The 14,744-nt window shown below is 61.1% G+C and overlaps 5 protein-coding genes across 5 annotated transcripts; all 5 read right to left on the bottom strand.

Moving 5' to 3' along the window:
* Positions 1 to 2,637: 2,637 nt before the first annotated feature.
* On the bottom strand, positions 2,638 to 4,752 carry LMJF_03_0230 (putative long chain fatty Acyl CoA synthetase; the record flags this gene model as incomplete). The annotated part of the gene is made up of 1 exon (XM_003721653.1): positions 2,638 to 4,752. One exon carries the CDS (start codon positions 4,750 to 4,752, stop codon positions 2,638 to 2,640), a length of 2,115 nt encoding a protein of 704 aa, XP_003721701.1.
* A 930-nt stretch (positions 4,753 to 5,682) lies between these two features.
* Positions 5,683 to 6,624, bottom strand: LMJF_03_0220 (conserved hypothetical protein; the record flags this gene model as incomplete). The annotated part of the gene is made up of 1 exon (XM_003721652.1): positions 5,683 to 6,624. One exon carries the CDS (start codon positions 6,622 to 6,624, stop codon positions 5,683 to 5,685), a length of 942 nt encoding a protein of 313 aa, XP_003721700.1.
* Positions 6,625 to 7,641: 1,017 nt separating this feature from the next.
* Positions 7,642 to 8,781, bottom strand: LMJF_03_0210 (putative protein kinase; the record flags this gene model as incomplete). Its single annotated transcript, XM_003721651.1, has 1 exon — positions 7,642 to 8,781. One exon carries the CDS (start codon positions 8,779 to 8,781, stop codon positions 7,642 to 7,644), a length of 1,140 nt encoding a protein of 379 aa, XP_003721699.1.
* A 1,897-nt stretch (positions 8,782 to 10,678) lies between these two features.
* On the bottom strand, positions 10,679 to 12,361 carry LMJF_03_0200 (putative delta-1-pyrroline-5-carboxylate dehydrogenase; the record flags this gene model as incomplete). Its single annotated transcript, XM_003721650.1, has 1 exon — positions 10,679 to 12,361. One exon carries the CDS (start codon positions 12,359 to 12,361, stop codon positions 10,679 to 10,681), a length of 1,683 nt encoding a protein of 560 aa, XP_003721698.1.
* A 1,569-nt stretch (positions 12,362 to 13,930) lies between these two features.
* LMJF_03_0190 (putative U2 splicing auxiliary factor) lies at positions 13,931 to 14,563 on the bottom strand (the record flags this gene model as incomplete). Its single annotated transcript, XM_003721649.1, has 1 exon — positions 13,931 to 14,563. One exon carries the CDS (start codon positions 14,561 to 14,563, stop codon positions 13,931 to 13,933), a length of 633 nt encoding a protein of 210 aa, XP_003721697.1.
* Between the last annotated feature and the right edge of the window lie 181 nt (positions 14,564 to 14,744).

Below are 14,744 nucleotides of genomic sequence, written 5' to 3'. Positions count from 1 at the left end.
GTTGTTTCCGCAGGAAAAAGAGAAGAGAATGGTGGTGGTGGTGGTGGGGAGTGAGGGTGAGGGTGAGGGGGGTGAGCGATGGCAAGTGGCAGCGGTCATGGCGTCTTCGCTGATGCGCCGTTGTTATGCGTACGCATACCCCGCCCCCCCCCCCCTTCCGCCAACGCGTCTATGCGTGAGGGAGTGGAAGAAGGGGGGGGGGAGGGGAGGGCAGAGAAGGCAGCAAGGATGCACCATGGTGAAGACGCACGCACGCATGCATGCACGCATACACGGACAAGCTGATACGCGCGCCGGCGCGCTCGCACGGGTACGCCGAAGCGGCAGCGGCGGGGTGGGTGGGGTGGGGAGTTGAGGTCGCTAACACGAAAGAGAGAACCGAGAAACGCGAACTCGCATGCAGGCGTTCACACTGGGGTCGGCATGCATCACCGGACAAAGACAGGAAACAACCGAAGAGATATAGAGGGAATCGCGCATGCGGAGGGATGTATAAACGTACATCGACAGCAACCACAAGCAGCAACAGCAACAGCAAGCCACACCGAGAGCCGCGAAGGAAGGCAGTGGAGGAAGCGAGTTATCGGAACGCTGAGGGTGGTGGTGGTGGTGGGCGACAGGAGGCCATGCGGTTCACTGATGGAGCCATCGGCACACCCACGCACGCCACAAAGCCTTGAAACGAGTACGCCCTCTTTCCCTGATCTGCCTTTCCTCGTGGAACATCCTTCGCGGCGCACGTGCGCGCGTGCGTGGCTGTGGCCGTTACCGCCTTTAAAAAGAGGGAGGAGGAGGAGGAGGAGGGCGCGGGGGCGAAGGAGGAAAAAGACGAGATGACAAGAGGAAAGTGAAAAACTCGTGGGCCTGCGAGAGAGCGACACACAGGATGGAGGAGGGGGAGGAGGGGGAGGCAGGCACGTCGCCACCACCGACACATTCGCATACAAACAACCGAGGCCCGGGCAAGGACTGCGCAAGCGACGCGTTCACACATCATGGAACCTCAACCTTGGGCGGGCGGCGCGGGGAAGGGGAGGAGAAGGGTCCGAGGAACGAAGAAAGAGCAAAAGAGGTGCTCCGGGGACGGACACATCCGCCCACACCGATACACACGCATCCTCTCTCCCTCTCTCATCACACCCCCCCTCCTTCTCTGCCCCCTCTTCCCCAAGTCGCACAGACGCGTACGCATGGAAAGAAAGCATAATACAGGTCTGTGAACACGCACACGCACGCAACGCTCCCAGCACGCCTTCCATGCCCCCCCCCCTCTCATTCCTCCAAGCGCCACTACTAGCTTGCGATGCAAGGAAGAGGAGGACGGCTGGTGCAGTGCCATCGCCGCAACACAACGACAGTTTGGTGGATGCGCGTGTACAGGAGACACACGCGCATGCACGTGTGGGGGAGCACGCGAGCGCTGCTCTGCGTAGCGCGGCGAGGAGTTCACGTAAAAGAGAGATACACTTACACGGCAATCGAAAAACACACACACGCACACACACACACACACACACACACCACACACACACACACACACAGACAGAGTGGGGTGTGCGTGCGCTGGGCCGTGAGATGCTACGCACTTCTCAGTGCGTGTATGGGTGTGTCCCGTTCTCCCGGGGCACGGGGAGAGCAGAGAAAAGGAAAAATAAAGTGGGGAACAAAAATTCCAGCCAGTCGTGTCGTGCACAGCCGATGGATTTCTCCGGAGTGCTCACCCATTGCCCTCCGCTGCACGTCTTCTGCCCCGGCTGCCCTGCTCTGCCCTGCTCTGCACGTGCACGTACCGCCACAAGCGCTTTACACTCCCTCTCGGCAAAGTGATACATTGACCGGCGTCCCCACCGCGTTCATCATCTCTTCCATTCTTTCTCTCCTTGTCCGCTCCGCGACAGTGAGCACTGCTCGGGATAAGCGAAGTCACCAGTAGAGATGGACGTACAAGAGAGGAAGAAGGGAGAAGATGTTCAGAAGGCAATACGAGTCACGGGGTTCACGGTCGCGGCTGGGGCGCGCACGCACTTACACACGGTGCTGTGTGCGGGACGGCACGTGGGACAAGCAGAGAAGGAAGGGGAGGGAGGAAGACGATGAGCCAGACAACATGTGTCTGACGGAGTAGATGATGCAGATTTTATGCGTATATAACAGAACCAAAAGGAGCATGGGGGGGGGCGGAGAGCGTCTGAGAGATCAGCGCTTGTGCTCTACGTGTCAATGATAACATCGCTCGGAGAACAGAGGACCACCACCACCACCACCACCACCACCGGAAAACAACGGCATCGCGCGTGCGTGCGTGCGTGTGTGTGTTTGTGAGTGTGTATGTCGGGGGCTGATACAGCAACCGTGTTGCGGCGAAGCAAGGAGGGGGGAAGGATGGAGCGAGAGCCGGTGCGCCCGTCACTTACACATGTACACGGGGGACAACGAAAGAGAAAGCAAGCGCCGGGCCTTCGCACGTGGCTCAGCCTCTACTGGTCTGTCGGCGTTCTCACCCCCCCTCTCTTCTCCATGCCACGTAGCCGCTTGAACCGGCGGGAGAGAGGGGGAGGACATCTCTAACCCCATCTCTCTCTCTCTTTCCATAACCATCGCCGGCACCCAATAAACTACACACGCTTGCTCGTGCACCTATTGTTTCTCGAAGAGCTTGTTGATGAAATCCGCATAGTTTTCGCTGATGACGCGGCGCTTGAGCTTCATGGCGGCCGTCAGCACGCCATTCTCTGGTGTCCACTCCTCGTTCAGCAGCTTCACGCCCTGCACAACTTCGAACGAGCAGCGGTTCGCGTCACGGGCAGTCTTCTGGAGGCTTTGAAGCACCACTCTCAAGAACTCCGCGTCGTCCAGGATTGCAGGAAACCCACCGTTTTCGATTTTATGCTTTTTCATGAACGCCTTCACCAGCTTCTCATTGGTCACGGCAATGATGGCGATGTAGGTGCGGTGCGGGTGGACAAGCACGCAGACACCGTTTGGGACGGTGATCTCGTTAGTGCCGTAGATGCTCTCCAGCATCTCAAGCGCCAAATACTCCCCGTTGGCATTCTTGGCGAGCGCCTTGACGCGGCCAACGATGCGCATGGTGCCGCTCGGAGTTACGGAGGCCACGTCGCCGGTGTGGAGCCATCCATCATTGTCCAGTGCCTCCCTGGTCTGCTCCGGTTGCTTGTAGTAGCCCTTGAAGAGGAAGGGGCCGCGCAGCAGCACCTCACCGCGCGGCTCTGGCTGATCCGTGTGCTTGAACTCATCCGTGTCCAACAGCTGCACCTCCGCTGTCTTGAGGACCTGGCCAACGCAGTTGTATTCAAGGTTGCCCGTGCGCTGGATGCCGCCGCAGGCAACACTCTCTGTCATGCCCCAACCCTGGATCACCATGCCAAAGACAACGTTAATGAACTCCTGCGTGGACTCCGAGAGCGGGCCGCCGCCGCTGAGCATCGCGTACACGCGGCCGCCCATCACCTTACGGGCATTGGCGAAAACCCTCTTGTTAAAGAACGGCGTGTCGCAGCCCTTCTTGAGCGCCTTGAGGCGCGCCTCATAGGCCTTGTCGAAGATCTTGCGCTTGAGCGACCCCGGAGGCGGCAGCTTCTCCTCTACGGCCCTCTTCATGCTATCAAATACACGTGGGACAGCGACAAAGACGAGCGGCCGGTACGTGGTCAGGTCGCCGCACGGCTTGGCGAAGGTGTCCAACAATGTGCGCGGGCTGCCGTAGCCGATGATGACGCCGCGCATCATGAGCACCGATGTGACGGCGAGTTCCATGATGTGGGCGAGGGGGAGGTACGAGCAGTACCACTCCTGCTCCTTCATCTTCCCTAGCAGGTCGTTGATCCGCTGACTGATCGTCATGCAGCCGCAGTAGAGGCTGCCGTGCGTGTGCATGACGCCCTTCGGGTTGCCGGTGGTGCCGCTCGTGTACATGATGAGCGCGAGCTCATCCTTGCTCTCGGCGCCACTCGGGATGCGGCAGCTGGCCTCGCTCTTCTTGCCGCGCGCCACCACGTCGCTCCACGCGTACAGATCGTACTCCTCGGACGTCACCGAGGGCGGCAACTCATCGAGGTAGATGACTTTGGTGCCCTTGGGCGCCTCGATCACCTTGAACATCGCGAGCACGTCCTTCACCTTGGAGCCGTTGCACACAATCGCGTTGCACTGAGCTTCGTCCAAGGCGTACTGGAGAGCGTCTTCACCGAGGTTGGCGTACACAGTGGACACGAGGAGGCCCTGCGACCAGCAGCTGTACATGGTGCACAGCCACTGCCAGCGGGTCTCCTCGTAGATGGAGACGGTGTTGCCCTTCGTGAGGCCGATCTCGTGGAGACCGCGGCCGAAGTCGACGATATTCTGCCAGAAGAGGGTGTAGCTCATCGTCCTCCGCTCCGGCTCAAAGACGTACGTCTCCAGCACTTTCTTGCGGCCGTCACTGGTGGTGGTCTCGTTCTTCTCGATGGTCTTCAGCTTCCGGTAGGCCAGGCATGTGCGCTTGCCGCGCTCCTTGCAGAGTCTTTCGAGAACGGAGAGGCAAGAGCCACCCGCGTACCACTCGTCGCGCAGGCGTTTCAACTCCTCTTCGCTTGTGTTCGACATACGGTAGATCATGGAGCGGCCAGAATCATCGCTGCCTTTCACCGGGACACTCTGCTCGCCATAGCTGGCATACTCCTTGTAGGGCCTGTACTCCACCTCGCTCACCTTGTTGAGCTTCTGGAGGCAGAATGACACAGCGCCTCCCATTGTGGAAGTGTTGACCTGTCGGCCGGTGCGCTGATGGGGTCGGCAACCAAAAATGATCAGGGGGGGAGGGGACGGAGCTGATGCGAGTTTCCGTTCCACCGATCACAATAGCCGCAGCCGCAGCCGCAACGGCAAGGACGGCGCCAGAGGCCAGCCCGGCTTCCCTGGACACACACACACACACACACACACACACACACACAAACTCACAAGCGCCGGTTGACTCCGAGAGAGGGAGAGATGGCGAGCGAGCGTGCAGGGCTGCGTGTGTGTGTCGGCAATGTCTACACGTGTCGGAGGGAGAAGTGAAAGCGAGAGGTGCGCCTGTGTGTGTTTGGGGAGGGGGAGTTCGCTGTACAGTGCGATGGCTGTGGGGCGCAGCTTCAGGTGTTGCTTGTGTAGTGGAGAGAGGATCGGTGACCGTGTAGATGTGCCGCACACGTATAGAGAGCGAGGAAGGTGAGGGAAACAAGGCGATGCGAATGCTGTGAAGTCGGGCCTGTAAATGTGGCTGTGGAGGAGGAGAGAGGGCATGCAGGCAAGCTGTTTCCTGCCTGCCTGCCTCAACCGCCGCCGTGCCGGTCACGGATCCTTCGCATGTGGTGCTCTCTCACTACCACCGAACTTGCAGCAACTCAACACACACACATACACGGATGCAATCCATGTGACAGACGAGCGCGCGCACGACCCGGCTTGGGCCTGTGTCGTTCGCCTCTGCGCTTCGGATGCGGGAAGACTGTTAACACCGCCTCAACGGCTGCGCAGATGGTGCACACACACACACACACACACACACACACAGGAAGAGGGCAAGACGGATGCTTCCGGTACCGTCTCCGTCGAGGCTATCGCTCACCTCCTCCGTCCTCCAGGCGCCGCACGTGCGCACGCACACACAGAACACCTCGGTCGCTTGACACCGTTGGCTTAGTCAGGCGTGAGGCCGGGATAGAGGTTTATATGCGGCCCAATGAAGCGACCAGCACGGTTCCACGTCGGCGGAATCCAGAAGATGCGCCGCCCCTGCAGAATCGTGTGCGGGGAAAAGATAGAGCCGCGGCGGCGTCGCTCCAGCTGCTGCTGCCCCGCACGCGAGAAGAACTTCAGTCGCGGCTCCAGCGCCAGCCGCTCTTCGAACTGGAAGAGGGGCGGGAAGCCCCACGGCGTCATGGCCTCGCTGCGCTCCACGATGCGCTGATACAGCTCAAAGTAGGACGACATGGGACGCCGTGTCAGCCCCATCTCGCGCATCACGTCCGCCGCCGCTGCCAAGCCAGCCAGGCGAGTAGCCGCGCCAGTTTCCAGCTGGCGAGCTGCGATCTCGCGGTAGGCCGGGCTGCGCACGGCGGACTCGAAGAAGCGAAACGCCGTTCGCTGGGTCATCTCGCCACTCGCCACGGCCTCCGCGAGCGCCTTGAGGTGGTTGTGCATGAGCCGCGAGCGCATGTCGCCGGGGTTCAGTACCGCCATGGCAGTGTGGCACAGCCAGACGAACATGTCGTCGTTCTCGGACAGCTTCTCATATATCTTTCTGAAGCGCCGGCCGGAGATGAGCTGGTCGTACGAGGCGCCCTGGATGAACTCGATGAGTGCCGCAAAGTCCTCGTCACCGCGCGACGTGAGCTCGGCACGCGACCGCTGGCCCTCCAGCCGCTTGGGGATGTCCTGTACCTCGCGCATCGCGTCACCGCCGGAGGAGAAGCGGGCCTTCTGCTTCTCCTTGAGCGGGTCTGTCGTGAAGGACGCCTTGATAAAGTGCGCCGGGTAGCCGGGTGTGGGCTGGATCGGCACAATGACACGGCGCTTCGCAGCGAACATCGACTTGTCCAGCAGCACGCTGCTGGTGCGCAGCATCGCTGGGGACGACATCGGTCACCACGTCCCGGGGGCAGCAGAGAACGGCAATACTACTCGTGAAGGAGCGGGACGGGTGGGGGACGAGGGCGCTGCTAACAGGCGATCCGCCCTGAGATACACACACACACACACACACACACAGCCAGCTAGCCAATCAGCACTGCCGCTGCGAGTGGGGCACGGGAGAGAGAACCGCGTGCGCTGGAAGAGCAGGCGGGGCTTGCGAGAGCCGACTGCTCTCCTGACCTTGCGCTCGTCGACAGACAGCTCTGCACCACGGGGGAGAAGAGAGGAGGAAGAAGAAATGTGGATGGAGAAGGGGCGGCATGGAGGCTGAGCACATGGATACACACGCACACACACGCACGTGCGCGTACACCCAGACCACAGATAAAGGAGCAGCTTGAGACTTGAGTGACACGCCCGCGTCAGAGGGAGTGGAAGGTGCCTGGAGGGGAAGGGGGCGGGCGGAGGTCTTCCGGTTTTGGCTGAACATGCCTGAGTAAGAACAAGTTGAGGGCACCACCACACGCACGCACGCAGAAAGCAGAGAAGGACGGAGCCGATGCCAGCAAAGAGAGCTCAGGGGGACAACGGCAACGCGCCATCCGCGGCCGCCATCATCACCATTACCACGCGCGTGATGATGGTGTTTCGTGACGGGTCAAGGGAGGGAAGATGCGTGCGATCGAAGCCTCCCCTCCTCCTCCTCCTCCTCTCCGGCTGTTCCCCTGTCGTTTGGTTCGAAGCACCATCTCTTCGCTCCCTCTCTTGTACTTGGGTTTCGCTCCGCCGGCTACGATCGCCGCCACACTCAGCCACGCCGCGGCTCGTCTTGCACCACTCTTGCTTTCTTTTCCCTCGTGTGCATCGTTGTTCTCTCTCGCATCGCCTGGCTCCCTCGCCTTGTTCGCTTAGGGGCCACACCAACATCACCCCCTGCGACGGCTTGCCTGCTGCAGGCGTCACGTCACCTCTCTTCGGCTCCCCACCCACACGTAGAGGGAGCCGAAAAAACTAGATGCCTGCCTACGCACTGTCCGCGGCACCGCCGCCGTCGTCCTCCACGAGCAGATCCTCAGAGAAGACCGGCACCACTTCCTCGATGCGCTTCACCAGCTCCTCGACGTTCATGTTCTGCGTCTGCGTGAACACCGGGATCTCTTCCTCGTCCTGGTGCTGCACCACCTCATCAATGAAGGCGCGGCACTGGTCAAACCACGGGTGTCGCAGAGCCTCGTCGGCGCTCGGTCGCCTGGCCGGGTCGAACTGCAGGAGCTGCTCGGCAAGCTGCACTACCTGCGGCGGCACTGCGGCGATGGCCGAGTGGTGCAGCGCCGGCGCGGTGGACAAGAGATTCACGAGCGTGGACGGGCACGGGCGGCGTTCGATGTAAGCCAGCGCGTAGTTCCTGGCGTTCTGGCTGGCGCGGCCGAAGGAGCGATCCGCGTCGAAGACATCCTTGGAGGGCGTGCCGACCAGGTGAAAGATGAGCTGCAGCTGATTCGCAGAGTCGTTCGACTTTCCAGGGAATAGGTGGCGGCGCAGCAGCAGCTCACCGAGGATGACGCCAACACTCCACACATCGCTCGCGTAACTGTAGGCCGCGTCGAGGATGATCTCCGGTGCGCGGTACCACTGCGTCACGACCCCGAAGCTGAGCTGCTCATCCGGGTCGAAAAAGCGACTGAGCCCAAAGTCGCACAGGAACACCTGCGAGTTGTAGTGGATCAGAATGTTTCGGGTGCTCACGTCACGGTGCAGCACCTTGCAGCGGTGCAGTGCGCGCAGTGCCAGCAGCAGCTGGCACGTTATGTACCGCACGACGCTCTCGTCAAGCGTGATGGCGCCGTTCTTGATTACAGAAGAAAGGTCGGCCGGGATGTAGTCCATTGCCACGTATACGTCTTTCTCCTCGCTCTTGGGTCGAAAGAAGAGGCGGCAGCCCACTACCTGCTCGCAGAACTGAAGATTTTGCAGTATTTCGATCTCGCGCAGCACCCGGCGCGCCGTGTCCTCGCTGCGCGAGTAGTGCGGAATCTTCTTCACGGCGATCTGGTCATTGCAGAAGACAGCCTTGCAGACCGCACCGTATGCCCCCTGGCCGATGATCGACTCCACCTGAAACGCGTCCGGCACGTCGAAGATGAGTGTGTTCGACTCCTGCATGATTTCTGACGACAATACGAGCAAGCGATGCTGATCCTGCCTGCTCTTGAGTGTGCGTCCGGCTGCTCCTGCCGTGCGTTAAGCGCCCCCGCTTATTCAGAGATGCAGGCTAGCAAAATGTGTGTGTGTGGGGGGGGGGTAGAGGGAGGGCGACCACGGGGCGAAGCAGCAGAACAAGGGGGTCTCCTCACGCGCTGCCTGGGGTAGCCCGCGCAGTCGGAGATGCGAGCACCGACTCAGAGAGTAAAGAAGAAAAGGGACCACAGGGAGGCAGGAAAAGGTGCGTCGCAGGAATGGGGGGATGAATGTGTGTGTGTGTGTGGGGGGGGCGGTGCGGCACCCTCCCGAGAGTCCCTTATTTTTGCCGCTGGTGCAGGTACTCGTTTCAGTGCTCACGAGTGTACGCGTTAACATTTTCCACGCATGCGTGCGCGCGGGCGAGGAGAGAAGGTGGAAATCAGAAGCAGCGAGCAATGAGGGTCCGGTGCAAGCGCAGGCGGACAACAGTATCACTCAAGAGCATGCAAAAACGGTGCGACCCGTTTACGCACGACACAAGTGCGGGCGATCACACCAACGTGCCTCTGTTACGTCTAGTCACTGCGCCTCCACAGCGTCTCTGCTGCTCGCCTCCATTTTCGATTCGGCGTCCTGTTTCGAGCGCGCGCGCGTGTGTGTGTGTGTGTGTGTGTATCTGCCATTGCGCACGTACCCGTGCGCCTCCTTCCTCCCCCCTCTCGCCTTCTTACTCCACTCGACTTAGGGCGCGAGCATTTCAACGGCTTCCACCCTCACGCGACGAACTAAACAACACACAGAACACAGATACGGGGCGGGAGGAAGAGACACTCTGGTTCGCCTCTCGGCACTTCCCCTTCACACGACTGTGCTGTGCCCTTCACCGTCCCTCCTCGTGCCGCGCCACGGCAGCTCCTCAGCGTACCCTCATGACAGCCCGCTCTCCGCCTCCTCGCGAGGGAAAAAGCAACACGCCTCCGCCGGCGGCTCCCCTCTGGGGCCATCGCCATGACCCTCACCCCCGCCGTCCATCACGCAGACACTCCTCCCCCCCCCCCCTTCCCCTACCCCGACACACACACACATACACACACACACATACACACACACACACACAAACGAAAAGAACCTGAAAGCGGAGAGGGCGGAGAGCGAGCGAGACGGGGACGTGGCGGTGCGTGTGTGTGTGGGCGCGCCATCAAGCGCACACGCAGCATCTGAGACAGGAACACACGCTGGGGACTTGCATAGATAGGACGAGGCCCTCAGGATAACGCGTGCGTGCGTGTATGTGGGTGTATGTGTGTGGGTGGAGGAGGGGGAGGAGGAGGAGGAGGGGGGGGGAGGGGGGAGGCAACGGCGCAGGCGCGGACGCACACGAAAACACCTACAAAAAACGGCAGCGACTTGGAGAAGGATGAATGAACGAGGCAGGGACGTGCGCGAGTGCGAGATGGAGAGGATGAGCCGTGACAGCGAGGTTAGGGAAGGTGTCGGATCGCGTGTGTGCATGTGCGTGTGCGTGCGGAATTCAACAACAACAAAATTTAAGTCTGATCGTTTGCCTTTCTATCCTCCATATATTGATCGGTGTGTGGTGCGTCTCTTAAACACCCTCTTCGTCTCGCCGCGTCGTCGAGGCACGCGCGCTCACACGCGCACCTCGTCAGGGCTGCGGGATCGATGACCGGCGTGGGAGGCTACGACAATGTCCGTGACGCACATGGCATGCTAGAAGCCGGTGAAGAGCCTGTGTTCCCTCCCTCCAAAGTACGTCTCTGTCGGTCGCTCCCCTTCGCTTCTCTCGACACCTCGGAATTTGAATGCACATCCAGGCCGTGGCGCCCACTTTTATGGCCAGCCCGGTGTTGCTGCCCCACTACAGTGTGTACACATCCGGCAGCTGGTGCGGGTACGAGATGGTGGGCGTCACGTCGAAGCTCTCCTTGATGGAGCGGGCCGAGACGAAGCGGGTGACGAACTGGCCGGCACCCGGCTTGTCGTTCGAGCCACTCAGGCGCGAGCCGCCGAACGGCTGCTGGCCAACGACGGCACCGGTGCACTTGTCGTTCACGTAGTAGTTGCCCGCCGCGTAGCGCAGGTACTTGTCCGCCTCCCTGATCGGCGCACGCTCGCGAGAGAAGACGGCACCAGTCAGGCCGTACTTCGTGGTCGAGTCGACGAGCTCGCACACTTCCTTCCAGTACCCCGGCTTACTGTCGTCATACACAAACACCGTCAGCACAGGGCCGAAGATCTCCTCGCGCATGAGCTGCGCGCGGGGGTCCTTCGTCTCAATGATGGTCGGCTCAACGAAGTACCCCCTCGTCTTGTCGCACTTGCCTCCCGCAACGATCTCGTAGTTGCTCGAGTCCGCCTTGGCGATTTCGATATACTTCTTATTCTTGTTGAAGGACGTTTCGTCGATGACGGCGCACATGAAGCTCTGGAAGTCGTCCGGCTGGCCCATCTTGACCTGCTTCTGGCCCTTGATGAGCAACGCCTTCAGCTCCTTCCAGCAGCTCTGTGGTGCGTACAGCCGCGAGCACGCACTGCATTTCTGCCCTTGGAATTCGAAAGCACCACGGACGGTGCCGGCCGCAACGTGCCTCACGTCGGCAGAGGGGTGGACGAGGTGGAAGTCCTTGCCGCCCGTCTCGCCGGAGATGCGCGGAAAGTTGTGGTACGTCTCGAGGCGGCTGAAGACATTCTTGTTGATTTCGGTAAAGACGCGGGTCGAGCCGGTGAAGACGACGGCGGCGAGGCGCGGGTCGGCGTTCACGGCGCTATCCATCACCGCTGGCTCGCACGGCACAAAGTTGATGACGCCCGCCGGCAGCCCCGCCTCCTCCATAATCTTGTACATGAGGTAGTTCGAGAGCACCGCCGTCGGGCTCGGCTTCCAGACCACCGTGTTGCCCATCAGCGCCGGCGTGCCAGCGAGGTTCGCGGCGATGGCAGTGAAGTTGAAGGGCGTGATGGCCGACACAAACCCCTCGAGTGGGCGGTAGTCCGTCGTATTCCACACGCCACTGTTCGAGACGGAGCGCGGCTGCTGCGCGTACAGCTCCTCGGCAAAGTGAATGTTCCAGCGGATGAAGTCACAGGCCTCGGCGACGCAGTCGATCTCCGCTTGCCACGGGTTCTTGCTCTGGCCCAGCATCGTCACGGCGCGCATCTCGTGGCGGTATTTGGTTGACAGGAGGTGTGCCGCCTTGTAGAAGATGGCCGCGCGGTCGCGGAAGGGCACCTGACTCCACTCCTTGGAGGCCTCCACAGCCGCCTCCACAGCCTTCTTCGCGAGCTCCGGCGTCGCGTTGTAGGCCTTGGCAATCTGCACCTGGTGATCCGAGGGCATAGTGGCCTTGATGATGTTCGAGGAGGTGTACGGCTTGCCGCCAATCATGATTGGGCACTCCCGCACCTCCCCGCGAGCTTCCTTGCAGGCTTCCAGCGTCCCCTTCGCGGAGACAGAGCCCGGCTCGAAGTTGTCCATGGGCTCATTCAGCACAGGCGGGCACTTGAAGGCCGCAAAGGCACAGGACACGGTGCGGCGTAGCATCCTATCTTTTTACGTGTTGGGAGGGCTGGTGTAAGGGTGAGGGTGGCAGTGCGAGAGAGTTGGGAGGTGTGTGTGTGTGTGTGTGTTCGGTGTGGGCCGAAGGCTGCGCTGAGACGTTTTTCTTGTCGTTGTGCGTTGTGTTCGAATCTCACGTCGTCGCGGTGCTCGTGCGTGGCGGCAAGCACAGAAGAAGGCACAGACAGAGGCGGAGAGTCGGCGCTGAGCGGTGGGGCAACATGTGCGCGGCAAGCTTCTGCATCGGAGCGACAGGCAGAGAGCGAGTGAGTGAGCGGGGGGGGGGAGAGCGGATGACGATCACGCTTCCCTCAGTGTGCCCACTCAGCGCCGTGGAGTGGCGCACAACGAGAGACGGACGGAGATCGTCCGTTTCAGATCCTTACGCGACCAAAAAAGGCAGCCCGTGGTACCATCATCGGTATGCGGCTCGCGTCTCCCTCCATCCCTGCTGCATGGACTCGCGCGAAAGACAAGAGGAACAGGAGTCGCTGCGCGACAACCAAACACCAAGGCAGTCGTCCTCCCTCGACCATGGACACCTCACCCTCAGCCCGTACACGACCTTCACCAGGTTTCTCTGCACGCATGAAGAGACATCTGTTTTGGTGCGGTCTGCCTTTCCTGCATGCACCTCTGCACACGTGTGCGCGCTCCCTCCCCGTCCCCGCATCCCGTTCTCCACGCTGCTAGTTCCATTCCATGAGGGCAAGGAAGAGGAGAAGGGGGTGGGGGCGAAGGCGCTCCGATGATGATGATGTGTGTGTGTGTGTGTGTGTGTGTGTGTGCGTGTGAGCGCGTCTGGAGGAGAGTCGAACCAACGAAAACGAATAGGCACCAAACCCGCCCGCACACACACACACACGTAGAGGTGGAAGAGAACATTGGAGAGCGAGAGAGGGGTGGGGCCGAGTCATCGGCACACCGTCACCTCCACAGCTGCCATCGCATCAGGAGCCAACATCGCAACTAACGATGCCGCGGCAGTTGCTCCCGCACCACTCCGCTCAGATTAGTTAAGTCACTGCTGAGCGACAGAGAGAGGGGCCGACGGCAGAGGCGGGGGCGGCGGCGCGTACGCCACACCTAGACAGGCGCTCAGGCTCCAGCACAGGCTTGGCTTCCGCGGGCAGCACCGCCTTTCTTTTTCCTTCCACCTGTGCCCACACCATCCCGCTGCCACACAACACACGGAGAGCCCAAACACCACTCGACCCACTGGCCCCCTCGCATGGCGCGATGCCGGACATGGGCACGCGCGTTACAGCAAAACGGGCCCACTCAGCCCCCCCCCCCCACTCCTCTCCACACCCAGACACACACACAGTGGGGGTGTGCGTGCGTTGGGCCGTGCGATGTCACGCACGCCTCAGCGCGTGTATGGGTGCGCCCCCTCCCCACTCCCCCCCCTCTCTGTCCTCCGGGGCACGGGGGAGAGGCCATGCGCACCTCAAGAAGAAGCGGTTCACACAGTGAAGCAGCTGCGCGCGCCCACCAATGCGCATCTTCTTCACCCCAAACAGCCACAAGTCAAGTGTCAGGCGCGGCCCGGCTCTACCAGCGCGTGTCAGCAGGCGACCGCGAACGACTACGCTTCCGGTCGCTGCTGCTATGCTCGTGGCGCCTCTCTTTTTTCTTCCAGTACTTCGACTGCTCCTTCTCCAGCTTCTCGAGGAGGCGGCGCGACACCTTCATGATGTGGAGATAGTTGCACTGTTCACCGCGCTGGCAACGGTTCTCGAGATCCTCCTTGCAGCACGCCTCGGCGAAGTTCGTGACTGGCGACAACTCAGGCAGCACAATGATGTCGTTCAGTTTCTTGCCGCGCAGCTCCTTCACGATGCGCGTGGCGACCTGCGGGTCCTCGAAGCGGATGTACACGTTGCCCAGGAGGTGATCGCCGAGGTTGCTCACGACGCGCAGCTCAGCAATGCGGCCGAACTCCATGAAGGTGCGCCACACCTCCTTGTAGAAGTGCTCGAAGTGCTTCTTCAAATACTTCTTGTCCAGCTCGAAATTCCACTCGCGGTCCTTGATGTGCTCAATGGCGTGCGGGTTTGGGTACATCAGAGGGAACAACACCGTTGGCGATGTGTCAGGACGGTAGTGCAACTTCGTGCACTGATCGCCATGCCGGCACGCGCCCATCTTGGAGAAGAAGACGCAGCGATCAACGTGGGCCGTCATGGCGCCGGTCAGACCTGGGTGCGCTCGTGTGCGTGACGGCTGTGAAGTGTCGCACAGTCAATGGAAGTGCGCCAGTCACGTCGGCCAGTGTCCACGTGAGGGCAAGGCAGACGCGGTTCTCGCGAAGTCCGACGTGAAGGGAGAGGGCAAGAACGGCGACTTGGCAGAGAGAGAGAGAGAA

Source organism: Leishmania major, chromosome 3 (genome assembly GCF_000002725.2).
Source record: "Leishmania major strain Friedlin complete genome, chromosome 3".
Lineage (NCBI taxonomy): Eukaryota > Euglenozoa > Kinetoplastea > Trypanosomatida > Trypanosomatidae > Leishmania > Leishmania major.
Note: the sequence above shows the minus strand (reverse complement) of the source record. Positions and strands in the feature narration are given on the sequence as shown.